The sequence below is a fragment of the Asparagus officinalis genome, chromosome 5 (assembly GCF_001876935.1).
Source record: "Asparagus officinalis chromosome 5, Aspof.V1, whole genome shotgun sequence".
Taxonomy (NCBI): Eukaryota; Viridiplantae; Streptophyta; class Magnoliopsida; order Asparagales; family Asparagaceae; genus Asparagus; species Asparagus officinalis.
The window spans coordinates 86131948-86156381 of NC_033798.1; the positions used below are offsets into that span (position 1 = coordinate 86131948).

At 36.3% G+C, this 24434-nt stretch overlaps 1 protein-coding gene and 1 long non-coding RNA gene across 5 annotated transcripts; both read left to right on the forward strand.

Annotated features, from left to right (window-relative positions):
* On the forward strand, positions 9634–10749 carry LOC109843767. Its single transcript, XR_002247790.1, has 3 exons — positions 9634–9797; positions 10157–10240; positions 10303–10749. It is a non-coding gene; the product is annotated as an uncharacterized LOC109843767 (long non-coding RNA).
* LOC109840010 (calcineurin B-like protein 7) lies at positions 13838–17450 on the forward strand. 4 transcript variants are annotated; one of them, XM_020408500.1, is made up of 10 exons: positions 13838–13977; positions 14268–14381; positions 14729–14877; positions 15607–15689; positions 15779–15838; positions 16096–16204; positions 16459–16511; positions 16657–16737; positions 16838–16950; positions 17053–17450. In XM_020408500.1, exons 3-10 carry the CDS (start codon positions 14793–14795, stop codon positions 17117–17119), a joined length of 651 nt encoding a protein of 216 aa, XP_020264089.1. In that variant the 5' UTR covers positions 13838–13977; positions 14268–14381; positions 14729–14792; the 3' UTR covers positions 17120–17450. The 4 variants fall into 4 exon arrangements, with proteins under 4 accessions (XP_020264089.1, XP_020264088.1, XP_020264091.1 ...); XM_020408499.1 differs by lacking the exon at positions 14268–14381 and having other exon boundaries at positions 13839–13977; XM_020408502.1 differs by lacking the exon at positions 14268–14381 and having other exon boundaries at positions 13843–13977; positions 14729–14871.

The following is a 24434-nucleotide window of genomic DNA, read 5'->3' on the forward strand; positions in this document are numbered from 1 at the left end:
ATAAAAAAAGAAAAAAGAGAGATCTATATTCCACCATTATTAGAGGTGTGTAGTTTCAACCTATTGTAATTCTTCTTAAAAGAAATAAGATCTTCCCTCTTCTCCCCGTGGACGTACACGGATCATCTTGATCGCGTGGAACAACGTTAAATCTTGTTGTTTCCTTTGTCTTGATTGCTTGGTAGATTTAGGGTTTCTTGATTATTTATGTTTTATCTTCTGCGGCTTGAATACTCTAATAATTGGTATCAGAGCTACTATGACGATGAAGATGACAGCAATCAAGTTCGAGGTGGAGAAATTTGATGGCAAGTCGAATTTTCTCTTGTGGAAGATGTGTGTCACGACGTTACTCGTGAAGGAAGGGGTCCACCGATCCCTAGATAGTTTTAAGAAGAAGCCATCCACTTTGGATGAAGATGAGTGGAAAGACATGGATGTCAACGTAAAGGCTACGATTATCCTGTGCTTGTCAGATGAGGTGCTCTACAACGTTATGAACGAGAGCACGGCTACGACTATATGGTGCAAGTTGGAAAGCTTGTATATGACGAAGAGTTGATCAGATCAACTCTTCAAGAAAAAGCAGCTCTATGAACTTCGGATGAAGGACCTGCAACACTGGAACATCTTCAATTGGATTATTAGCAATTTGTTGGCTCTTGAGGTGAAGCTAGAAGAAGCAGACCAGCTCTTCTATTGCTGTGTTCGCTTCCACCCAGTTACAATCACTTGGCGACTACCATCATGTATAGGAAGGAGATGTTAGATCCTAGAGGGGGGGTGATTAGGGTCTTATGCTAATCTAATCCGATTTTCTACCAATTAATTCAAATATTATTCTGGCAAGATAGATATACAATATGATATGAACAAGAATATGCAATATGAACAAAAGAAAATATCCTAGCAATGAGATATACTATGAGATATATGTGAGGATATACAAATAACACAAGGGTAAACAATCTAAACTAGATAGTGGACAATATAAGCAACAAGCAATATACAAAGACGATATAAGATATGAACATAAAAATAAGTGCGCCAACAATCACAAACAAACGATATGTTCACAGAGTTCGATCACCACGACCTACATCTCCGCTCCTCACCTCGAAGAGATCTCCACTATCACAACCGGGTTTTCTACGCTCACTCGAATAACGTTTACACCGTATAATATTGGTTTTTAACACTCACCGATCAACATTCACAATCTCACAATATAACTACACTCCACACCCTCTAAGTGTTGATCTCTAGCCCGTGTCCTTCCTCAAGTACTCGGAATTACCACCTCTCTCTAGGCTTTACTACCGACCTCACTCCTCTTGGAAGCGACCTCGTCTCTCACCACACACTCCTCTCGGTGTACGAGTGTAATACAAAGTGAATCTTACAATAAGCACAATACAACAAATGATTGTTCTCTAATATGGATGAGAACTCAATGTAAGCCCATACTCAATGATATACTCCCCACAACCTAAATTATACTATGTATGGAATACTATAAGCTCAATAGTTGTGTGTGTACAAAATTAAATAAATCAAAACAAAACTCAATTATGAAATCTAGCTTAATAAAAATGATTAACAATCGAATATATAAATGTAAAGCTATAATTGAGTTTAGAAACACTTCTCTAAGAACAAGAAGGAGAGATTGGAAGATTGAAAGCCCAAACCGAAATTGATCTCCTCTTGTGAAACCTTCTTCACACTTAAACAAACTTGAAAAGAAACTTAAAGCACACTTAAAAACTCTTAAACTTCTTTTAAAACTTTTCTCTTGGATCAATAGAACTGAGGATATGTGGGGTATTTATAGGAACCCTAAAGCCAAGAGAAAACAAGGCAAAAAGACCAAAAACCCAAAAGAAAACAAAGCTAAAAAATAGCTGTTACTGTGCAACGGACACTTTATGGGTCGACTCATAAAAATCATGGATCGACTCATAACCTAGCCGTTATAGGCTAAAAACAGCTTATGGGTCGACTCATAAAATTTATGAGTCGACTCATCATGCATGAGTCGACTCATGAAGTCATGGGTCGACTCATCAGAAACAAAACACACTTTCCAGCACAGTTTATGAGTCGACTTATGACAGGCATGAGTCGACTCATGATGTTATGAGTCAACTCATCAGAAACAAAATATAAACTACACAACAGTTTATGAGTCGACTCAACACTGTTCATGAGTCGACTCAAGACATGCACACAGCCTGTTTTAAACAGTACATGACAACTTAAAACAGAGTTTAAAAATATCAAATAAATTCCAAAAAATATAAAACTTTGCAGAATGCTTGTAAACATAAAAATGAACATGTTACAAAAACTGGTTTTCAAAAAGCATTCCTCATTTGTGAAAACTCATTATTTTTCAAAATAGTCCAAAACATGAAAACATGAGATACTTGAATTTTGATGTTTTGACATAAACCAAGTTTTGAAACTTTATAAAATAATTTTATAGAATTAAAGAAAGATGTAAACTATTGTTATGAAGTCTATAAATAAATTACTCAATATTTTCACAAATTCATATTTATATAAACATGAAAACCAAAAACCAAAACGTGTATATATATAACTATATATATAAGAAACCAAAACTTATATGTGTGTAAGTGATTGAGCTTAAAGTATCAACATACATAATATAAATCTAAACTAAATATATCCAAACTATGATCTTTATCTTCAATAAGTTTTTCTTGGTAAACTTGCGGATGAAGCTTAAACTTAGATCTTCAACTTGAATTGCATTGCTTCACTCCACTATTTCCGCCAACCTCCATTTGATATGATCGTTATGGTGCAATTCCATCTAATCTCGAACTTGTTGTTTATCTACAATAAATAGATAAATACAAACACTAGACAAATAACATTAGTGATAAATTGTTTGTTAAACATCATTAAAACAAAGAGGCAAACAATCTCCCCCTTTTTGATGATGACAAACAATTTACAAAAATAATATATGCATGAAAGGAAATGAATCCCTTTTTGATGATGACAAACAATTTACAAAAATAATATATGCATGAAAGGAAATGAATATACAATATTATAATTATCATGCATATAAACAAAAAGAATATACTCATAATATTTCTTCTCCTTTGACAACATCAAAAAGGGGAATCCAACAAGAATGAAGAAAGCGAAAGCTCCCCCTATCAATATACATGGGTGAGTATAAAAATAATAATAGAAAAGAAAAGACTCCCCCTATCAAAATGACTCATAGGATACATGAAATGAATGCTAAGGCAAGCATGTGAGCAAGCATAAATGAAAAATATGCTAAATTTAACTCACATACAAGAAGAAAATGAGAACACATATAGATATGTCATTATGAAGATAGTGTCTCATTATACTAACATAAAAATCATGTATAAGAATAGATTTATGAAATCAAAAGAAGAGAAACATGAGAATCATGAAAAAAGAGTTTTCAAATGAAAACAAATCACTCAATTGAAATCATAAATCAAGATTTAAGTCCAAGAATAATGTTTGATCAATAAAGAAAGCTTTCTTTGTAGAACTTGATCAAACCACATATAGAATGCATTGTAAGGCACAATTGAAATTTGAATCATCTATTTGTGCTATATAATAAATTCAAAAGAACAAATCAAAACAAAATTTTTATAGTTCAAAAATAAGATTACAAAACGTACAAGAATCGTGAACTATGAAAAAAATCATCTTTAAAAGTATAAAACCAAATCATTATTGATTTTCACAAATGAGAGAAGCAACCATATCAAGCTCTTGAGCTTGTTTCAACCCATATAGATATTTTTAGCACCCGGTAAACAAGGTTTGGGAATAAACACCCAATAAATCCGGGGGTTATATAAACACAAACCTCTCATCAAAAGCAAAACTAATAATCATGAAAACAAAGGAATTGATCAAAGAAAAATTATTTTCATATTAAAAGTTTTCAAAGCATATTTTATAAAACCAAGAAAAAGAAAAATAAAAACACTAAAATTTTTGGTTTAAAAATCATTTTGGTATCCAAGCATTCTTGGTGCCGGATTATTTAGGGACATGACCCCTATCAATAAAGCTCAAAGCCTTAGGGTTATGATCCCTCTTGGGTATATGTGGTGCACTAACATGGTCAAAGCAATATTCACTCAAATGACCCTTTCGATTGTAATATGTGTAATGAAAGAGATCCATTTGTTGTTGTGGACCATTAGCTCGTGCACGGGAACCATTTGCAAACAAAGATTTTTCTTTTAAATTGTTTTGCAAATGAGAAACATCATTAAACAAATGTGGTCTATTTGAGAAATTTGATAAGTTTGAATATGTTTTTAAGTCATAATAAAACTTCGCCAAATGGTCAAATCTACCACAAATATCATATTAAAACACATGTGGTCTACTAGAAACATTTGGCAAATGTGATTTTCTTTTCAAATCAAAACAATACTTGGCCAAATGACCAAAACGACCACAATGATCACATTTAAACACATGAGCATGCTTATGATGAACTTTATGAGTGTGTGCATGTACATGTGTGTGTGATGAAGAAGCCTTACGAGATGCACAAGAAGCATTAGCCTTAGAAGATTTGTGTGCATCATAGCAAAATTTAGCAATGTGACCTTTACGATCGCAAATTGAGCATTTGTAAACTTTGTTATACAAGTGTGCATAGTATATAGGTGACTTTGTAGCACTAGATTTAGCACACTTGTCCATAAGTTTCTTATGGTTATCAATGCATATTCTCAAAGTTGAATCTAAAGATGAAATGCGTTTATTCACAAGATTCAAATCTTTATTATTGGGCACATATGTATTTTTATTAGAAGTAGAATATAAATAGTCATTTATAAAAGAAGCAGTATCATATTTTATGTTCTCAACTTCTCACATGGTATTACTTTTGTCATGAGTCAAGTTAGAAATATCCAATTTTAAATTATTATTTTTCAAATTTAACATATCATAGTTTTCTTTAAGATCATTATTTTCTTGAATAATAATATTAAATTTGGAAGCTAACTTCTCATGATCGGATTTTAATACACCATGCTTGTTTTGTAAATCAATAAAATCTTTATGCAATTTGTTATAGGCATGCAATAATCTCTTAGATGCACAAACAAGTTCATCATTATGTAAATCATTAATAGATTCGAACTCGCAAAACTCACTAGGGCTATCGCCTAGTGGCCGTGTGCATGAAAATGAAGTTCCACATGAACTAGAAGCGGAATTCTCCAAAACTTATTGGATTGTCTCCAAATTCCCTTGATGTGATTCTATAAGTTTCCACAATGTGTAAGCACTATTAAAAGAATCAAGCTTGTTAGAAAAAGATGAATCGAACGCATTATGTAAAAATTCTAACAAAAGATTGTTCATGGTAAACATTTTATGATCATCTTTACTCCACTTGGATTTCTCCAAAGTGGGTACAATATAAGTGCAATCTATAATTTCTCATAAATCAAAATATCTAGATCGAATAAAAAGTTTGAATCTAACACACCATTGAGCATAGAAAAAATTATCCAAACGAGGAGCAATATTAATGGCATAACCTAAACTAGGTGCATTGTGCATATCCATAATGTATATATATGCAAGCAAGATACAAATAAAATCAAAACAAGATTAGCACAAAAGATAACTTGGATCTTTAACTCAAGGTGATTAGACCTTAAATCAAAAAGCACCAAGCTCTAATACCAATTGTTAGACCCTATAGGGGGGTGATTAGGTTTTATACTAATCTAATCCGATTTTATGTAAATTAAAACTAATTCAAATATTATTCTTGTAAGATAGATATACAATATGATATGAGCAAGAAATACAATATGAACAAAGGAAAATATCCTAATAATGAGATATATTATGAGATATATGTGAGGATATACAAATAATATAAGGGTAAATAATCTAAACTAGATAGTGGGCAATATAAGCAACAAGCAATATACAAAGGCGATATAAGATATGAACATAAAAATAAGTGCGCCAACAATTACAAACAAACGATATGTTCACGAAGTTCGGTCCCCACGACCTATGTCTCTGCTCCTCACCTCGAGGAGATCTCCACTATCACAATCGGATTTTCTACGCTCACCCGAATAACATTTATAGGCTAAAAATAGCTAATGGGTCGACTCATAAAATTCATGAGTCGACTCATCATGCATGATGAGTCGACTCATGAAGTTATGGGTCCACTCATCAGAAACAAAACACATTTTTCAGCACAGTTTATGAGTCGACTTATGACAGGCATGAGTCGACTCAACCTGTCTGGATCGACTCATTATGTTATGAGTCAACTCATCAGAAACAAAATATAAACTACAAAAAAGTTTATGAGTCGACTCAACGTTATTCATGAGTCGACTCAAGACATGCACACAACCTGTTTTAAACAGTACATGATAACTTTGGAGAATGCTTGTAAACATAAAAATGAACATGTTACAAAAACTGGTTTTCAAAAAGCATTCCTCATTTGTGAAAACTCATCATTTTTCAAAATAGTCCAAAACATGAAAACATGAGATACTTGAATTTTGATGTTTTGACATAAACCAAGTTTTAAAACTTTATAAAATGATTTTATAGACTTAAAGAAAGATGTAAAATATTTTTATGAAGTCTATAAACAAATTACTCAATATTTTTACAAATGCATATTTATATAAACATGAAAACCAAAAACCAAAACGTGTATATATATATATATATATAACTGTATATATATAAGAAACCAAAACTTATATGTGTGTAAGTGATTGAGCTTAAAGTATCAACACACATAATATAAACCTAAACTAAATATACCAAAGCTATGATCTTGATCTTCAATAAGCTCTTCTTGGTAAACTTACGGATGGAGCTTGAACTTGGATCTTCAACTTGAATTGCATTGCTTCACTCCACTATTTCCGCCAACCTCCATTTGATATGATCGTTATGACGCAATTTTATCCAACCTTCAACTTGTTGTTTGTCTACAATAAATAGATAAACACAAACACTAGACAAATAACATTAGTGATAAATTATTTGTTAAACATCATCAAAACAAAGAGGCCAACAGAAGAGTTGGAGGATCATCTTGGTGCTTTAGAATAATGAACTCATTAGGAAGAAGGACACCATGGAGGAATCTTCAGGTCTAGTGGCCAATGTAAAGTAAGGGACGTCGAAGAGCAAGGAGCCGGTAAAGGCTTAATTAGAACTACAAAAATTATTGATCTTACAATGGAAACATGATAGATTTAGAGCATGTCTGGCAACTCTAGTTAAATTGCTTTAATGGAAGAATATCAATTCAAGTTTAAAGTCTAATTTAGCAAATAACTGGACCAGAAGTCACATTGATTTTGTCAGGCCAATTCAAAATCGATTCAGAATTGGTCCACCCGATTTTGAATCAAATTGAGATATCTTCAATTTTGCCAAATTGAGATTCACAAATTTTAATATGAGAAGAAAATCAAAAAGAAAAAAAGTTAAGGTTGCAAGATGTAGACACTTATAACTATGAAGAAATCGAAGCGCAACATAATTCAATTGCATTTTGTTTTTTTCACTTTTCTGGTAAGAGGCTGTTTGGTTCACTTAAAAGAGTCCCGAAAACCCATTTCCTCCATCTGACAACAGTGCCACCTCGATAAAACTCATTCTAGGGTTTTTTTTTTCTCCGCTTTGGTTCGCTTCTTCTCCTCATCCTTCCAGCCGCGGAAATCCCCTCCACCTAAGCTCTTCGTCTTTTTCCCATTTCCCTCAAAAATGAGAGGAAATCGATGTAAAATAGCCTAAAATCTGTACTATTGTCAGATCTGTAATCTATTTGGGCAAAACTTGTTGATGGTTAGGGTTACCACCGCTTTCCCTCGTTTTTTTTCACTCTTCACGCCACGATTCCTCTCCGATGCCTGCGGGAGTTTTGAAGTGTTGATTTCGTGCTTAATTTTTTATTTATCAAGCCTCAGGTCCTCAAATTCATATTTTTGCTAGATCTTGCTAAAAAGTCAACGCCTTTATTGGGAAAATTTGGTATTTTTGCTGAATTTTTGCTGGATCTTGCTAAAACGACAATCTAAGGTATGATTTCTGCAAGTTTTAGAAATATTGTGATGAAATTTGGATGTTGTAATTTTTTAAAATTATTCTAAAATTTTCATGTTCTTATGATATTGTGTTTTTTAGAGTTGTGCACTTATTTTTGAGTAAATTTTAAGGAATTATTTGAAGTTTAATCATTTTTTGACAAGGATTGATATGTTGACTAGTTATAGGGATGAGTTTAATCTTGCAACTAAACCTAGCTCAAAAAATCTTAACGGCCTACATATGGCTGCGACATTTTACCTATCTTGGATTTTAAACCAATTTTACTATGACCAATCGACATTGAAATAAAGCTTCATTTTTTTATCATAATTTTTTTTAAATATTCTTACTTTTGATGATGGTGCAGATGAAGATTCACCAAAATATTTAATTTTCTTACTCATATTTTTTCCTAGTTAGTATTTTGGTATGCAAACGTTGCATTTTATAGATGTATATGAACTGGCATGTTTACTTGGTGGTTGGATGTTGAATCTAACAATATTTATTTGGATCAGTAAATATTCTGCTAGTTTTGCCCATGGTTTTGAAGAGCTCATGGTTTTGAAACCTAACTGGTTTTGTTTCTTGTAGTTGACTCAACTACTCAGTCTCAATTTTGATATTTCCAGGTTTGATGCGATCTTTCATGTCATATAGATATTTATGACTAATTACGTTGTTTATAGGTTTTTATAGGTTTCATAAGAATTTTTCGCTAATTCAGGTATGTATTTTATAAAATTATGAATAATCATGTTATTACAAACTTCGTGTGATTTTTTCATGTCAAACAAGTTTTGTGTAATTTTTTCATGTCAAACAGATATTTTTCATGTGAAATCATGTACGTAGTTCATAATAGTTATGATAATCATGTTATTACATGTTTCGTATGGTTTTTTATGTCAATAAGATATCTATAACGAATTCAGTTATTTGCTGATTTTTCATATTATATTTGCACTTTTATTTTAGTAAGATTACCTCCCACAAGGATCACAAATAAATTTATCTTTAGTGAATGATAAACTTACCATGATGATCATATATACATTTCCTTGCACACTTCAATACTAACCAAATACAAGAAAAGCAAAAATATCTAATCAACAAAATGTTTTAAGGCCCCCCAAAAAAAAATCGGATGTGACCCAGCCCCCCATACTTTTTCCCTTATGTTTCAGCCCTTTCACATTCTCCCAGAAATTTTTTTTCCGAAATTACCCTTCCCCTCTTCTTCTTCTTCTTCTTCTCCTCTGCCTCCTCTCCCCTCTCTTCTTCTTCTTCTTCTCCTCCTCTTCTTCTTCTCCAGACCCTTTTATTTAAACAAAAGAGGCAGTGTTTACTAAACCATCCCTGTAGTCTCTTTTAACCCCATCCTCTGCTACTAATGAATCACAAGAGGCCACAATTTTTGAGATCCGCTAGCTACTAAAGATTCTCTCTCTCTCTCTCATCTCTAAATTTTCCGATGGCGGAGGTGGCGCCTCGCGAGAGCGATGGAATCCCAGGCGAGCCCTCGGACGCCGTGGTGTTTGTCGGGATCTCTCTCGTTCTCGGAATCGCTTCAAGGCACGTGCTTCGGGGGGCTAGAGTTCCGTACACCGTCGCTCTTCTCATCATCGGCATTGTCATGGGATCTCTAGGTTAATTATTCTCTCTCTGTGTTTTTTGGATGTTAATTTGAGTACAACAGTAGTTTCTCTGTAATTAACTTGAGTTCCTTTGATTAAGTTGATATGGCAGTTTTATATTTTTGATGATTGATGTTTGGTTGTTAAGGCTTTTTTTGCCTTAATTATGTGATTTGTGAATTGACTTAAGGTTTCCACCCCTTGTGAATTGCCTTAAGTAAACTGACGCCTGATGGCTTTTCAGGCTTTAATGATGATGATTATTATTTCTTTTCATTAGAAATAGAGTTAAATTGAGTGTTTTGATGTTGAATTATGTCAACGTATTGAGGATTTGATGTGGATCTGTTCTTTATCTTGATTTCTTGCAGATGAGATTTCTTGCACACAAGGTGTTTGATATAATGCATTGGTGAGAACAAATGGTTTTATTAGAGAGAATGACTCAATCTCAGGTGTGTGTTATAATTTGATGGAATTAAACAAGATTTGAGACTGATGAAAAAAATCTATGCAGGTGAAAACCCAGAGATGATTAGTTGTTCAGAATAATAGTTTTGATTTGTCTTAGTGAGTGCATTCTGTGGTGAGAGAGGAATGGACAGTTAAAATTTTTGATAAGGGAATGCTCTATGAAGGAGTGCCTGAAGATAGAATGGTGAAGCTTCTTCAGATTGCATTAAAGTGCATATACAAATCTGCCGATGCTCGACCAACTATGAGTCAAGTTGCCGAGATGATACATTCATTGAAGGAAGAAGATGATAGATCTGTTGTGTCTGAAATTGATTCAAGAGATGCTTAAAATTGGGGAGTTTGTTTTTATAATGTCCTGGAATTTATGTATATGTTCCGTTTGACTATTATCATTTGCTAGTGTATATGTGTTGGTCACATATGAGGAGGTGGAAAACATTGTTTATTTGTTACACTGATGACATAGGTGATATTAGTCCAAATGGTGCTTTCAAGCTCAAATTTAATCCTAGTATGTTGACTTTTAGCAGAACGTGTTAACTTTCATCCTAGTATGTTAACTTTTCATATTGAATGTTAACTTTTGCTGCTTTATGTTAACTTTCATCCAAACCTGTTAACTTTCACTGCTTTATTTTCGTAGAAACGTTTAAAAAAAGCTATGAATGTAATTGGTGATTGGTGTGGATTGCTTATTAGTACAATACTTTTGGTAGAGCAATGTAGGTTGTCAAGACTTGTGTAGCACATTGTATTATATTTTTATAATATCTAAGATTGTAAGTCTAATCTCAGGTTTTTTTCAAGCAATATCAGCTGTAAGAATGTAAAAAATTTTATTATAGTGAACATTAACATGTTTGAAAGTTAACATGTTATGATTAATGTTAACATGTTCAGTTAAATATTAACATATTATGGTAAAAGTTAACATGTAATAGTAAATGCTAACATATTATGCTGAAATTTAACATGTTCAACTAAAAGTTAACATGTTACGAAGAGAACTAACATATAATGATGAAAGTTAATATGATTTATGAAGAAAGTTAACATGTTATTATGAAAGTTAACATGTAACAGTGAAAGTTAACATATTATGATGAACATTAACATGTTCAGCTGAAAGTTAACATGTTACGATGAGAGTTAACATATAATGATAAAAGTTAACATAATTTATGAAGAAAGTTAACATATAATGAGATTTAATAGTGTATTGTAACTTGAAGATTATATACATGATTTGTATATATTATGTACACAATAACCTCAAGATTATGTACATATTATGTATCATAATATTCAGGTTTTGATAAACATAATTTATATATAATCTTCAGTTTATTATGCACATCAAGTTCTATTTGAAAGAAGTTGTACATATTCACATGACAACCACAATATATTTCACATACAATCGTAACAAATTACACCAAAATTGATCACTAAATAGACACAATACATTTCATTAAATTTTAATCTAAGTACAACCAAACCATAAGAACACATAGTATAATCAACTAAACAATGAAGCATAACATGTTACAAGCAATTCTGGATGCAACATAAGGATCATCAGTACAACAATCTTAGAATTGAGTAGTAGTCACTGGAGGATGCTTCGACATTCCACAACCATAAAAATTATAACACACGTTTGAGATTGAACCATTCTTTCCAATAAAACCATTTCTTCTCACCGAGATATTATATCAAACACCTTGTGTGCAAGCAATCCCCATCAGTTTGGGCTTCAAAGACCAATCGAATATCTTCCCAAATCGAGCCAATATCCCTCTGCATCCCAAATCATCTCATATTCACAATCCTCGTCATCCTTCTCTTTAGATGAAACTACCAAGTTCCTTCCAATCGATTTGATAGAATTCATGCATTCGCTCAACCATGTTAAAAAGAAATAGCAATATATGATGGATATATTAGAATACTGAGTCACCTCCAGCTGTGATTAATGCTTTACTAACCCAAGGATCACTTTGTTCTTCGTCTGTTTAGATAAAGAAAAAGTAGTCAAACAGCTAGCAATTCCAAGCAATAAATCAAAATAGGAAAATTGTTAAACATTAGCAATTTAGCATCAATCTCATCGAATCACCTCCAGCCACGTGTGGCACCCTGCTAGCCCCTAGATCAGCTCATTCTTCTTGCCATGTTAAAGGTTGAGACAGAAAAGACAATCAACAGGCTTGTACATGATATTCCAACTAGAAAAGAAGAAAAATAGAAGAAAGTATTGGTGATGTTAGGATGCTTTTAATTTGCCATCCACAACAGCTGTCAGTTGGCTATCCCATCGATCAAGCCCATCTTGAGTACCAAAAAAATGGATGTGTGAATATTACAGAGAAAATCATAAGAATATTAGCTTATGCAGAACTTCAAAATGAGCAAGATGTCTTTTACTTAAGGCAATTCACAAGGGGTGGAAACCTTAAGTCAATTCACAAATCACATAATTAAGGCAAAAAAAGCCTTAACAACCAAACATCAATCATCAAAACGATAAAACTGCGATATCAGCTTAATCAAAGGAACTCAAGTTAATTACAGAGAAACTACTGTTGTACTCAAATTAACATCCAAAAAACACAGAGAGAGAATAATTAACCTAGAGATCCCATGACAATGCCGATGATGAGAAGAGCGACGGTGTACGGAACTCTAGCCCCCCGAAGCACGTGCCTTGAAGCGATTCCGAGAACGAGAGAGATCCCGACAAACACCACGGCGTCCGAGGGCTCGCCTGGGATTCCATCGCTCTCGCGAGGCGCCACCTCCGCCATCGGAAAATTTAGAGATGAGAGAGAGAGAGAGAGAGAGAGAGAGAGAGAGAGAGAGAGAGAGAATTTAGAGATGAGAGAGAGAGAGAGAATCTTTAGTAGCTAGCGGATCTCAAAAATTGTGGCCTCTTGTGATTCATTAGTAGCAGAGGATGGGGTTAAAAGAGACTACAGGGATGGTTTAGTAAACACTGCCTCTTTTGTTTAATTAAAAGGGTCTGGAGAAGAAGAAGAGGAGGAGAAGAAGAAGAAGAAGAGAGGGGAGAGGAGGCAGAGGAGAAGAAGAAGAAGAGGGGAAGGGTAATTTCGGGAAAAAAATTTCTGGGAGAATGTGAAAGGGCTGAAACATAAGGGAAAAAGTATGGGGGGCTGGGTCACATCCGATTTTTTTTGGGGGGGCCTTAAAACATTTTTCCCAAGTTTTTTTCTTGTTTTGATACTAACCAAACACAAGAAAAATATATATATAAATTTCCCATCATATTTTATGTGTGAACCACACCCACATAATTGTGTTTCCTAATATATGGAAACTAACCAAATAGTCCCCAAATAAAAGAACTTTTAAAAAAGTCTTAAAAGAAGTCAGCAACTCTCTGCTTTCACCGCCGACTGCGGAAACAGCGGCAGGCGTTCGTGGGTCCCACAGCAGAGAAGGGAAGCGGGGTAGCGGTGGGATCGACAGCCCTGCGCGCGCACCCATATACCCAACGATTTTTGACCTGGCTCTCTCTCTCCCCTCCTACCCTTTATTTTAAAAAATAAAAGTAAAATAAATAGCATTAAAAAATAGTATAGCTCCAAATAAATAGCTATGTAATCGTGACTCTCGAGGACTGCTCACAAAAGAGACAGAAACAGAGAGGTGCAGAGAAAGGGTAGCCGAGATTTTTACCCTGAGTTTTTGTGAGGTGGGTGGAGTTTTGAGATCATTTTCTTGGGTTCTCGATTTCTTACATTATTTTCTTGAATTTGAGATTTATTGGGTGATATGGCCTAGATTTTGTTAGTCTTTTAAAGAGAGTTTTCTGGCCCTTTTCCTCTGTTTTATGTTCTGAGGTTGGATTTCGGTCCTCTGTTCTCCGTTATGAGTTGTGTTGATATTAGATTTTTATTTATTTATTTATTGGGATTGCTGTAATGGACTAAGCGATGTATTCTGATTGGGGTTCTTTAAATTTTACTCTTTTTTTAACTCCAGATATCAAGGACATGCAACTCCCTGGCCAAGGAATTGGATTCATGGGGATTTATGAAGAATATACTGGGATTTATTTATTTGGGAATTATCAGCTCCGGGCCTTAGTTTTATAAGGAAAGAGATTCTCTTGTAAATTATTGGAGGAGCAAATGTCACTAAGTTTTTTGATTTTATCTGCCTGCATGATTCTCTGTTAATTAAAACTGAATTCTGTTAGCCAGTTGTGTGATCTGTGATGGTCGTGTTGCTGTCATCTTTTTTGGTTTGCAACTGTTAGCGGATTTATGTGCATTTAAAAATTTCTTTGTCGGTTAGTTTTTTTGTTAAAAAATATTTTTCTTGAATCAATGAGTACGTTTCATTTCCATGCTATATACTATGTCAAAAATTTTCTTTAATTTCAATGTTATTATAACTTGTTTTGAACTTTTTTTTTGGGCCCCTTTATTTATTAACTGCAGGTACAAATTCAGTGCTAAAGGCAACTTGTTGTGAAGTTTTGTTTTGGTGAAGGTTGCTGTTTTGATGGGCTGTGTATGTGTAAAGCCTGTCAAGCACACGCCTGGATATGAGGATCCTGTTATTCTTGCTTCTGAGACAACTTGTGCGTGTCTGTACTAACTCTCTCTTATAATTCCAGGCTTGATCAGGGGATATATTAATATGTTTTATGTGTAATTCTAGATCGAGATTTATTCGCTTTTAGGATTTACAAATTGATGTGTATCATTAACTGTTAAATGCTAACTTAAATAGTTATATAATTGATAGGGAGATCCAGTATACTGATAATTGTATACAAAGCAGGATTCTGACCTTCGTTGCGCTAAATGCAAATTACAAGTAATTTGCACTTAATGGACTTGTTGATGATGGGCTACTAAACTGTGTATCCATGGTGATTTCAGTATCATGAAGCTAATCACATACATCGATCGCTCAATATTTGTTGCCAGTGATTTTAGATCCTCTAAAAGCCAGCTACGTGACTTATTGCAGGCCTTCAATTTTGTTGGTTATGATTTAAGGAATATATTCTCAATTTGAAACCTCACCATTGGGTTCAGTACGTAAATTCCAGTTCAGATTCTACTTGAAACACCAAGTATCTGTACATAGTGAGCATATGCAGTCATGGTGTGTGTTCAGATATACATAGATATTGTTATATGTATATATGCAGTGCTAATGCATACACACAGACGTATATATTACACCCATACATGTATTGTGTACATTATATCTGTATGTATTTATGAGTATTCATTTAGTTTATGCTACTTCTGGATTTCCTCATAGTTTGTTCATTTTCTTATACTTTGTTTTTATCTGAGTGCAGTTACTGTAAGTGAAGTAGAGGCGTTGTACGAACTGTTCAAAAAAATAAGTCATTCGATAATTAAAGATGGCCTTATACATAAGGTATTTTTTCACCCACTATGTAATTATGAGCAGTTAGAGTTATACAGAAGGGTATTGTTTTTTCTTATGCGATTACTTTCAATAAGCAGGAGGAATTCCAACTTGCACTCTTCAGGAATAGCAATAAGAAGAATCTCTTCGCAGACAGGGTCAGTTTTTCATTCATTTCCTCCCTTTACTTGATTATATATAGAGATCATTACTTTATTCTGCCTGTCTTTGGGTAAGATGAAAAGACAAAATAAATTGACAACAAAACTCTGAATTATCATCATTCATATAAACTCTATCCTTTTTAAGATCAAGTGTGCTGCAGCACAGATTATACTCTGTGTAAAATTCATGGCAGACATGCTGTTTTTCTATTTTCAAGAATTAAGAAATTTCAATGTGGCTTTTTGTGCAGGTATTCGACTTGTTTGATGCCAAACGCAATGGTGTTATTGATTTTGGAGAATTTGTTCGATCTTTAAGCATCTTCCACCCTGACACGGAGAAAACAGAAAAAATTTCATGTATGTAACTTTTGTCAATTACAGCTTATATATTAGTTATTTTAGATGTTTGGCAAATGTGTCATGCCTTCAGAGTTGGGTACTTCGGGAGTAGATCGAATTTCATGGTTTTGAGTTGTTGATCAGGTTCCTTTGGTTAGGAGGTTCTGATGTTAACAAGTTGCTTGTTTGATATTGTTTTCCAAAATTCTGACTTTCTTCTATTGTCATGTACTTTAGAGTATTTCTAACAGCTTCTGCTTTTGTTGTTGTAGTTGCATTTAGGTTGTATGACTTAAGGCATACTGGCTTCATTGAACCTGATGAGGTAGAAATGATAATTTCATTCTTTTGGGTTTTCTTTTACATCTGTATGTTTTTTTTAACTGCATTTCAAGTCTCTCCAATATGTCTTTCCTGTATGAAGTCGTTCTAAGAAACTAACATTTGTCATTCTCTATTGCTCTGAGCAGTTAAAGGAGATGGTGCTGGCTCTTTTAAATGAATCAGATTTATGCCTTTCAGATGATGTAGTCCAACAAATAGTCGATAAGGTGAGGATTTGTCTTGTGCATTCATGTATTTTGGCTACATCAGGAAAAACCTTTTAATTGGTCTTATGAGGCACTTATTTATTGTTGTTCACCTTTATAGACCTTCGCCGAGGCAGATAAAAAGGGTGATGGAAAGATAGATCCAGATGAATGGAAAGAATTTGTAGTTCAAAATCCTTCATTACTTAAGAACATGACCCTCCCGTATTTAAAGTAAGTCGTCAATCCTTCTGGCAAGTCGTATATTTTGATTTAAATAAAATCTCAAAACATTTTGAAGATCTCTTGATTCATGGTGTTGATGTCAATTTTCAGGGACATAACCATGGCGTTTCCGAGCTTTGTCATGAAATCAGAAGTAAATGACGACGAAATGATGTAATTGTTAAAAAGACTGATGTTGTCGAATGCAAACCTACATCACAAGGGAAAATGCCTCTTTGGAGCTCAGGTTTTCGGTTGAGCTCCTACAATGACAACGATAACAAAGAGTCAGTGATCTGCTTTTGATCCGTAGCAGATTTAGCAACTCGCACGTCGCAGCAAAATTTTTAGAATGAGGATCCTTAAAGGTGCTGCATATGCTACTCCCCTAATCTCACACTATCTTTCAGTTGTTACTGATGGGGGGAAGGAGCAATTCATGTGTATAGTTTTGACTTGAGGTTGTATGAAACATGTGTTCGGTTAATGAAAATTTTGAGGTTCTGATATATACCTACATATCGTCCAAGTTATTATCTATCATATTGTTGGGGATTCGAAACAATCAATCGAATCATTGCCTTTCCGGACCTTGTGTTAAAAGTAGGAAAGTAGGAATAATACCACAAATAAAGATCTAACCTTGTAAAAATAGTAAAGGAGACGAACACACAGATTTAACGAGGTTCGGCAACGTGCCTACGTCCTCGGGAGCCACACCACACAATCTCTTTTATTAATTGAAGAAGAATACAAGCTCTCAAACTAGGGTTTTATCTCTCTAATATTCTCTCTTTTTTTGCAGTCAAAAAGCTCTCTTTTTGTGTCTTACAAACCCTAAAAACGTTTGGGTATTTATAACAAACTCCAGCCAAACAGGATTCCTAAACAGTATAGGAAACAGGGAAACAGCGTCGCGGTCGACCGTCGTACCAAGGTCGGTCGACCGGCCAGAGAGAAAAATCCATTACAGTGTCCTGTGCACATTTGCGGTCGATCACAGCGGCCACGCCTGTCGACCAACCAGAGCGAAAAATCCTTCTCAGTCCTGCAGTGCACGCGGTCGACCGGATCTGCCACTGCGGTTGACCGCACAGTCTTCTGACTGTTTTCTTCGTCTTTTCGATTGCAGCTTCGGGTCTACACACTTAGACTAACAATCTTCCACTTGGAGACCAAAGCCCTATCAACGAGCTCACCCGAACTCTCCTCTTCTTTGCATGTATCTTTTCCCTGAAAAATTCTTTCTTCAATCAACATCCCGGCGATCGCGTCGATCCTTGTAGTGTGGCTCCGCCTTCGTCTTCTACTCGTGAATGTCAACTGAAGTTGCGCACAACTCTAGTTTCTCAATGGTGACTGTCTTTGTCAACATGTCCATCGGATTTTAACTCTCCAAAATTTTCATTAAGTGTAACTTTCCGTCCTCGATCAGCGAGCGTATGAAATGGTATCGTACATCGATATGCTTCGTTCTGGCATGATATACTGGATTCTTAGCAAGATGTATAGCGCTCTGGCTATCACAATAAAGTACTCCTCTCCCTTACTTTAGATCCAACTCTTCCAAGCACCCGTTCAACCAGATCATCTCCTTGCTTGCTTCAGTCACCGCGACATACTCAGCCTCGGTTGTAGACAAAGTTACAATCTTCTACAGTCGTGAGACCCAGCTCATTGCTGTCGACGCTAAGGTATAAACATACCCCGTGGTGCTTCGCCTCGTATCATGATCACCGGCGAAGTCCGCATCCACGTATCCCTATAGCACCAACTCCTTTCTCCTGAAACATAGTGGTTTGTTTGTTGTCCCCCTCAAGTACAGCATTATCCACTTCACGGCCTTCCAATGCTGCTTCCCTGGATTGCTTACAAATCTTCTCACAACTCCCACTGCATGGGCGATGTCCGGCCTCGTGCAAACCATCGCGTACATGAGACTCCCAATGGCCGAAGAATATGGCACACTGTTCATATGTTCTCTATCTGCATCTGTCTTAGGCGATTGCTCCTCAGATAGCTTGAACTAACTTTCAAGGGGTGTGCTAACAACTTTAGCATTCTGCATGTTGAACCTCTGAAGTACCTTCTAAATGTATTCAGCTTGGCTTAATCTTAATGTCCCTTCAGCTTCATCCTTACTGATTCACATCCCTAGAATCTGCTTCGCTGCGCCCAGATCCTTCATTGTAAATTCCTTTGCTAGCTGCTTCTTTAAACTGTTTATCTCTTCCAAACATAGTCCTGCTACCAACATGTCATCAACATATAATAACAAAATAATGAAGCTGGACTCGAACCTTTTGAAATAACAGCAATGATCCGAATTACATCTTTTGTAGCCATTGTTCTGCATGAAGTTATCAAACTTCTTATACCACTGTCTCGGAGCCTGTTTCAAACCATATAAGCTCTTCTTGAGCTTGCACACCATCTCTTCCTTTCCTTCTCAATGAAGCTAACAGGCTGCTTCATGTAGATTTCTTCATCCAAGTCACCATGAAAAAAGGCAGTCTTCACATCCAACTGCTCAAGAAAGAGATCTTCTGCAGTCACCAAGCTCAACATCACTCTGATGGTAGTGAGCATCACGACAGGCAAAAATATCTCCGTGTAGTCCACTCATTCCCGCTGTTGAAACCCCTCACGACTAGTCTGGCCTTATACCTCTTGCTTCCATCACTCTCCTGTTTGACCCGGTAGACCCATTTATTATGCAAGGTTTTCTTCTGCGCAGGTAGCTGTGCTAACTCCCATGTCTCATTAGTGAGTAGAGAATTCAATCTCCTCCTGCATCGCATGCTTCCACTGCTGAGATTCACTCACTTGAACTGCCTCTTCATAACACTCCGGCTCTCCGCTATCTGTTAAGAGTAGATAATCAAGTGACGAGAGGTATTTAGGATTTGGTTTGGGTACCCTGGATGACCTCCTAAGCTCTACGCCTTGGGTAGTAGCTTCTGCACCTGTAGTCTCCTCCGTTCTACGGTCAGAACTGACATCGTCGCCCCCATCTGGAAGTTCCTCCAAATCCATGTACTCGGATCCACCTGTATCCGTAGTGTTTCTCCAACTGCTTTGGCTATCATTGTCATTGTCTCTGTCCTTGTACATCACCTCCTCACTGAATATCACATCCCAGCTCCTGATGATCTTCCTGTTCTTCTCATCCCGCAGACGATACCCGAACTCATCAATACCATATCCAATGAATGTACACTTCTGTAACTTAGCTTCTAGCCTGTTCCTGACATGGTCACTGATATGAACATATGCTACACAGCCAAATACTCGCAAGTGTGAGAGATTTATCTTCTTGCCACTCCAAACCTCCTCTGAAATCCCAAAATCTAATGGAACTGATAGTCCGTGATTAATCAGGTAGGCTGTTGTATGCACTGCATCCGCCCAAAATGTCTTAGGCAGACCTGCATGTAATCGCATGCTCCGCGCACGCTCAGTCAAGGTCCTGTTCATTCTCTCCGTAAATACCGTTCTGTTGCGGTGTCCCTGGAGTGGTTCTCTCTAAACGAATCTCATTCGTAGCACAGAACCTCTTGAACTCCTCCAGCTCGTATTCTCCACCATTATCTGATCTCAAACACTTCACCTTCAAATTTGTCTCGTTCTCGACCATGGCCTTCCACTTCTTGAAGATTTCGAACACCTCTGACTTGTGCTTCATGAAGTAAACCCACACCTTCCTCGAGTGATCGTCGATAAAGGTGACGTAGTATCTCGAACCGTCAAAAGATTCTAAGCCTTAGGTGGCCTTCCACCCTTCTGAAAATTAACCCGCTTCTGCTTCCTAAAGATGCAGTCTTCACAAACTCCGACTTCAACGGCGTCGATCCCGGTTAGCTTTCCTTGTGAATGTAGGATTTTCATCCCCTTCTCGCTCATGTGTCCAAGCCTATTGTGCCACAGATCTGTACTCTCCTTGCCAGCTACAATTGCGAGGGTTTCACTCGCATGTGAAGTGAGGTAGAGAGTTCCTGTTTTATTGCCACGGGCAACAACCATCGTACCGTTGGAGATTTTCCACGAATCTCCGGTAAATGTCGAAACGTAGCCTTCTGCTCCAAGCTGTCCCACCAAAACAAGATTCCTCTTCAGCTTCGGCACGTGTCTCACGTTCTTCAGGTTTCACTTAGAGCCCTTTATCTGTATCTGAACGTCGCTCTTTCTAACAATATTACAAGGCTCATTGTCCCCCAAATATACCTTATCAAAGTCCTCTGCTACATAGTTCTGAAGTAGTTTCTTATTAGCAGTGGCGTGGAAAGAAGCTCCTGAGTCGATGACCCAAGAATCAGAATCGCTATCCATAGCAAGGATCAAGGTATCATGCACGATATGAGCCTCCTGCTCACCCACATCCTTCTTTGGTGCTTTACAGACCGAAGACATATGACCCTCCTGGCCGCAGTTCCAACATTTCCCTTTGATGGTTCTAACCTTTGAGTTTGACCTCTTCTTTACTGATTTTGACTGATTCCTGTTCTGGTTCCCTTTCTTCTGGCTTCTGCCTCTCTGCTCGAAACTTAGGGATGAACCTGAACCTTCTGATTCAGACGATTTCCTTCTAACCTCCTCGGATAGAATCATGCTGACAACCTCACTCAGCTTCAACTTCTCTTTCCTCGCCGAATTACTGATTGCCGTCACACAACCCGCCTAACTATCCGGCAACTGCGATAGTAGTAGAAGGGCCTGCACTTCGTCATCGGACATGATGTCCACGGAGATAAGTTGATTAACAATTGTGTTGAACTCGCTGAGGTGCATCGTGAAGGACCGTTCTTCAGCCATCTTGAGATTGAAGAGAGTTTTGACTAAATGCACCTTGTTTGCTGCTGACGGTTGCTCGTACATCTTCGCGAGCGCTTCCATAAGCCCCATCGTCGTCTTCTCCTTCAGAATATTGTGGGCTACTGATTTGGCGAGCGATAACCGGATTTGTCCTAGAGCCTTCCTATCCAGTACCTCCCAATCACCATCTGACTCATCTTTCTTCTGCCCCTTTTCCTTGCCCATCAGCGGGCGATACAAGTCCTTCTGGTACAGATAGTCCTCCCCCCTTTTCCTTGCCCATCAGCGGGCGATACAAGTCCTTCTGGTACAGATAGTCCTCCATCTGCGACTTTCAGTAGGCGAAGTTTGAACCGTCAAACTTCTCGATCTTTGATTTGTTTTTCTCTGCCATGGCTTTCACACAAATTGCTGAACGAAGCTCTGATACCAGTTGTTGGGGATTCGAAACAATCATTCAAATCCTTGCCCTTCCGGACCTTGTGTTGAAAGTAGGAAAGTAGAAATAATACCACAAATAAATATCTAACCTTGCAAAAATAGTAAAGGAGACGAACACACAGATTTAACGAGGTTCGGCAACGTGCCTACGTCCTCGGGAGCCACACCACACAATCTCTTTTATTAATTAAAGAAGAATACAAGCTCTCAAACTAGGGTTTTATCTCTCTGATATTCTCTCTTTTTTTGCAGTCAAAAAGCTCTCTTTTTGTTTCTTACAAACCCTAAAAACGTTTGGGTATTTATAACAAACTCCAGCCAAACAGGATTCCTAAACAGGATAGGAAACAGGGAAACAGCGTCGCGGTCGACCGTCGTACCAAGGTCGATCAACCGGCCAGAGAGAAAAATCCATTACAGTGTCCTGTGCACATTTGCGGTCGATCGCAGCGGCCACGCCGGTCGACCAACCAGAGCGAAAAATCCTTCTCAGTCTCCTGCAGTGCACGCGGTCGACCGGATCTGTCACTGCGGTCGACCGCACAGTCTTCTGACTGTTTTCTTCGTCTTTTCGATTGCAGCTTCGGTTCTACACACTTAGACTAACACATATTGGTTGTAGTCTTGGTGTGATCTTTACCTACTTAGAAGTTTGATTTTAACATGGTGTTATGGACCCGATCTGAAATTGTCTGGTATGAATGGATACGAATAGATAAGGGTTATGATCATAGATGAAGATCAAATATTAGCTGGGTCTTGGACGTATATCATAATCAAGAAAGATGTAATAAACTCAGGGTTGACATGGATCACAAACAGGCTTTGAGACAAGCTGAGATCATTCCCACAGCAAATGATCGCAAATGATCACACTGTGATAATTTTCTCTCTAGGAAACAGATTTAATTTACATTATAGTCCTCCATCACTGCTTGATTCACATTAAAATACTCTAACACATGTATTTCCTTTAATATCCAATTTCTCTGGTTCCCGACAGCGAAAACATCCTTGTCCTTAAAAATCAACGAGCTAATATTTATAAGGATATGAACAAAAATAATGTCACTATGTGATCGTGAACATAAAGGCAACAGATACATTAGAAAATAATGCGCCTATGAAACATGTAACTTAGAATTATGGGTTAGAGCGTCTGTTAAGAAGTATTATATATGGTCTCCAACTGCCTCTATTATCACAGATATATGTGTAAAACTAAGTAGTTTTGATTTTCTTTATACCTAAAATTGTCAATTATAATCATCTATTTGCAACAATTTAGTAAAAGATAAAACAAGACTATTAAATTTGTGCATATTCTTTTATGGTAGTGGAAATAATTAAGAACTATATAATGATTCAGAACATGTGCCCTAAATGCACAATATAGAAAACCACTATAATTAATGAATTTGGATTCTCTCCGCTATAAAAATTTAATGGAGAGATCCCTCCTATATTATAACCACCTGCTATATTAATCCATGATTATAATTAATATAGTGTGTCTTTACACTTTCTTCTAGAAGGATCCAAATTAAGTACACATGTCTAATTATATATTGTTCAAATTTCTCACTTTATTATTGCGAGGGTTTGCTCACATTGTAATTGAGTAGAATTATTCTTAGTAGTCATTGCTCTCAATTGAATCTGTCTTTGTATAACTTCACTTGCACAACAAGAGAAGTCAATTGTGTGGCTCGTCCTGTTGCTCAATTAGGAGCTAGAAGCGGGGCAAGATCAAGCATAGAGATCTATATATACATACAGAAATTTGTGCTTCATGATTAGTATGATTAGCATAGAGTGACTCTGTTCCTCTGTACTCATAGTCTTTTGTGCTCGATCATGAGTTATCTGCTAATTATTAAGTGACTGTTTGGTTGTTGTTGGTAAAGTTGTGTATTTATGACACAACTTGGAAAGTTGTTGTCCACCTCATCAATTTCACTTTTATATTTTTCTTTGTTTGTTTTTGATTCCATTGGAATCATAAATTGCTTGTTTGGTTTGCAAATGTAACTTTAATTGTTTGTTTGAAAAGTATAAAAAGTGGTCCCTACACAAATGATCATATTGGTTGGAATTATTTTTTATTATTTTTTCCTAACTTCAATGTCAGCTTTCTCTTAAAATCATATCTTTTTTTTTATGAAATCACTTTACAAGCCACATCAGCATATGAAATCACTTTACACTATTTTCACAACTACAAACAAACAATTGAAAGT

Excerpts from the sequence above, each read along its gene's own strand:
- LOC109840010 (XM_020408500.1), top strand. The coding sequence starts at position 14,793 with ATGGGCTGTGTATGTGTAAAGCCTGTCAAGCACACGCCTGGATATGAG. Across the intron at positions 15,839-16,095 it reads AGAATCTCTTCGCAGACAGG|GTATTCGACTTGTTTGATGC; the intron begins GTCAGTTTTTCA and ends CTTTTTGTGCAG. Across the intron at positions 16,738-16,837 it reads TCCAACAAATAGTCGATAAG|ACCTTCGCCGAGGCAGATAA; the intron begins GTGAGGATTTGT and ends TCACCTTTATAG.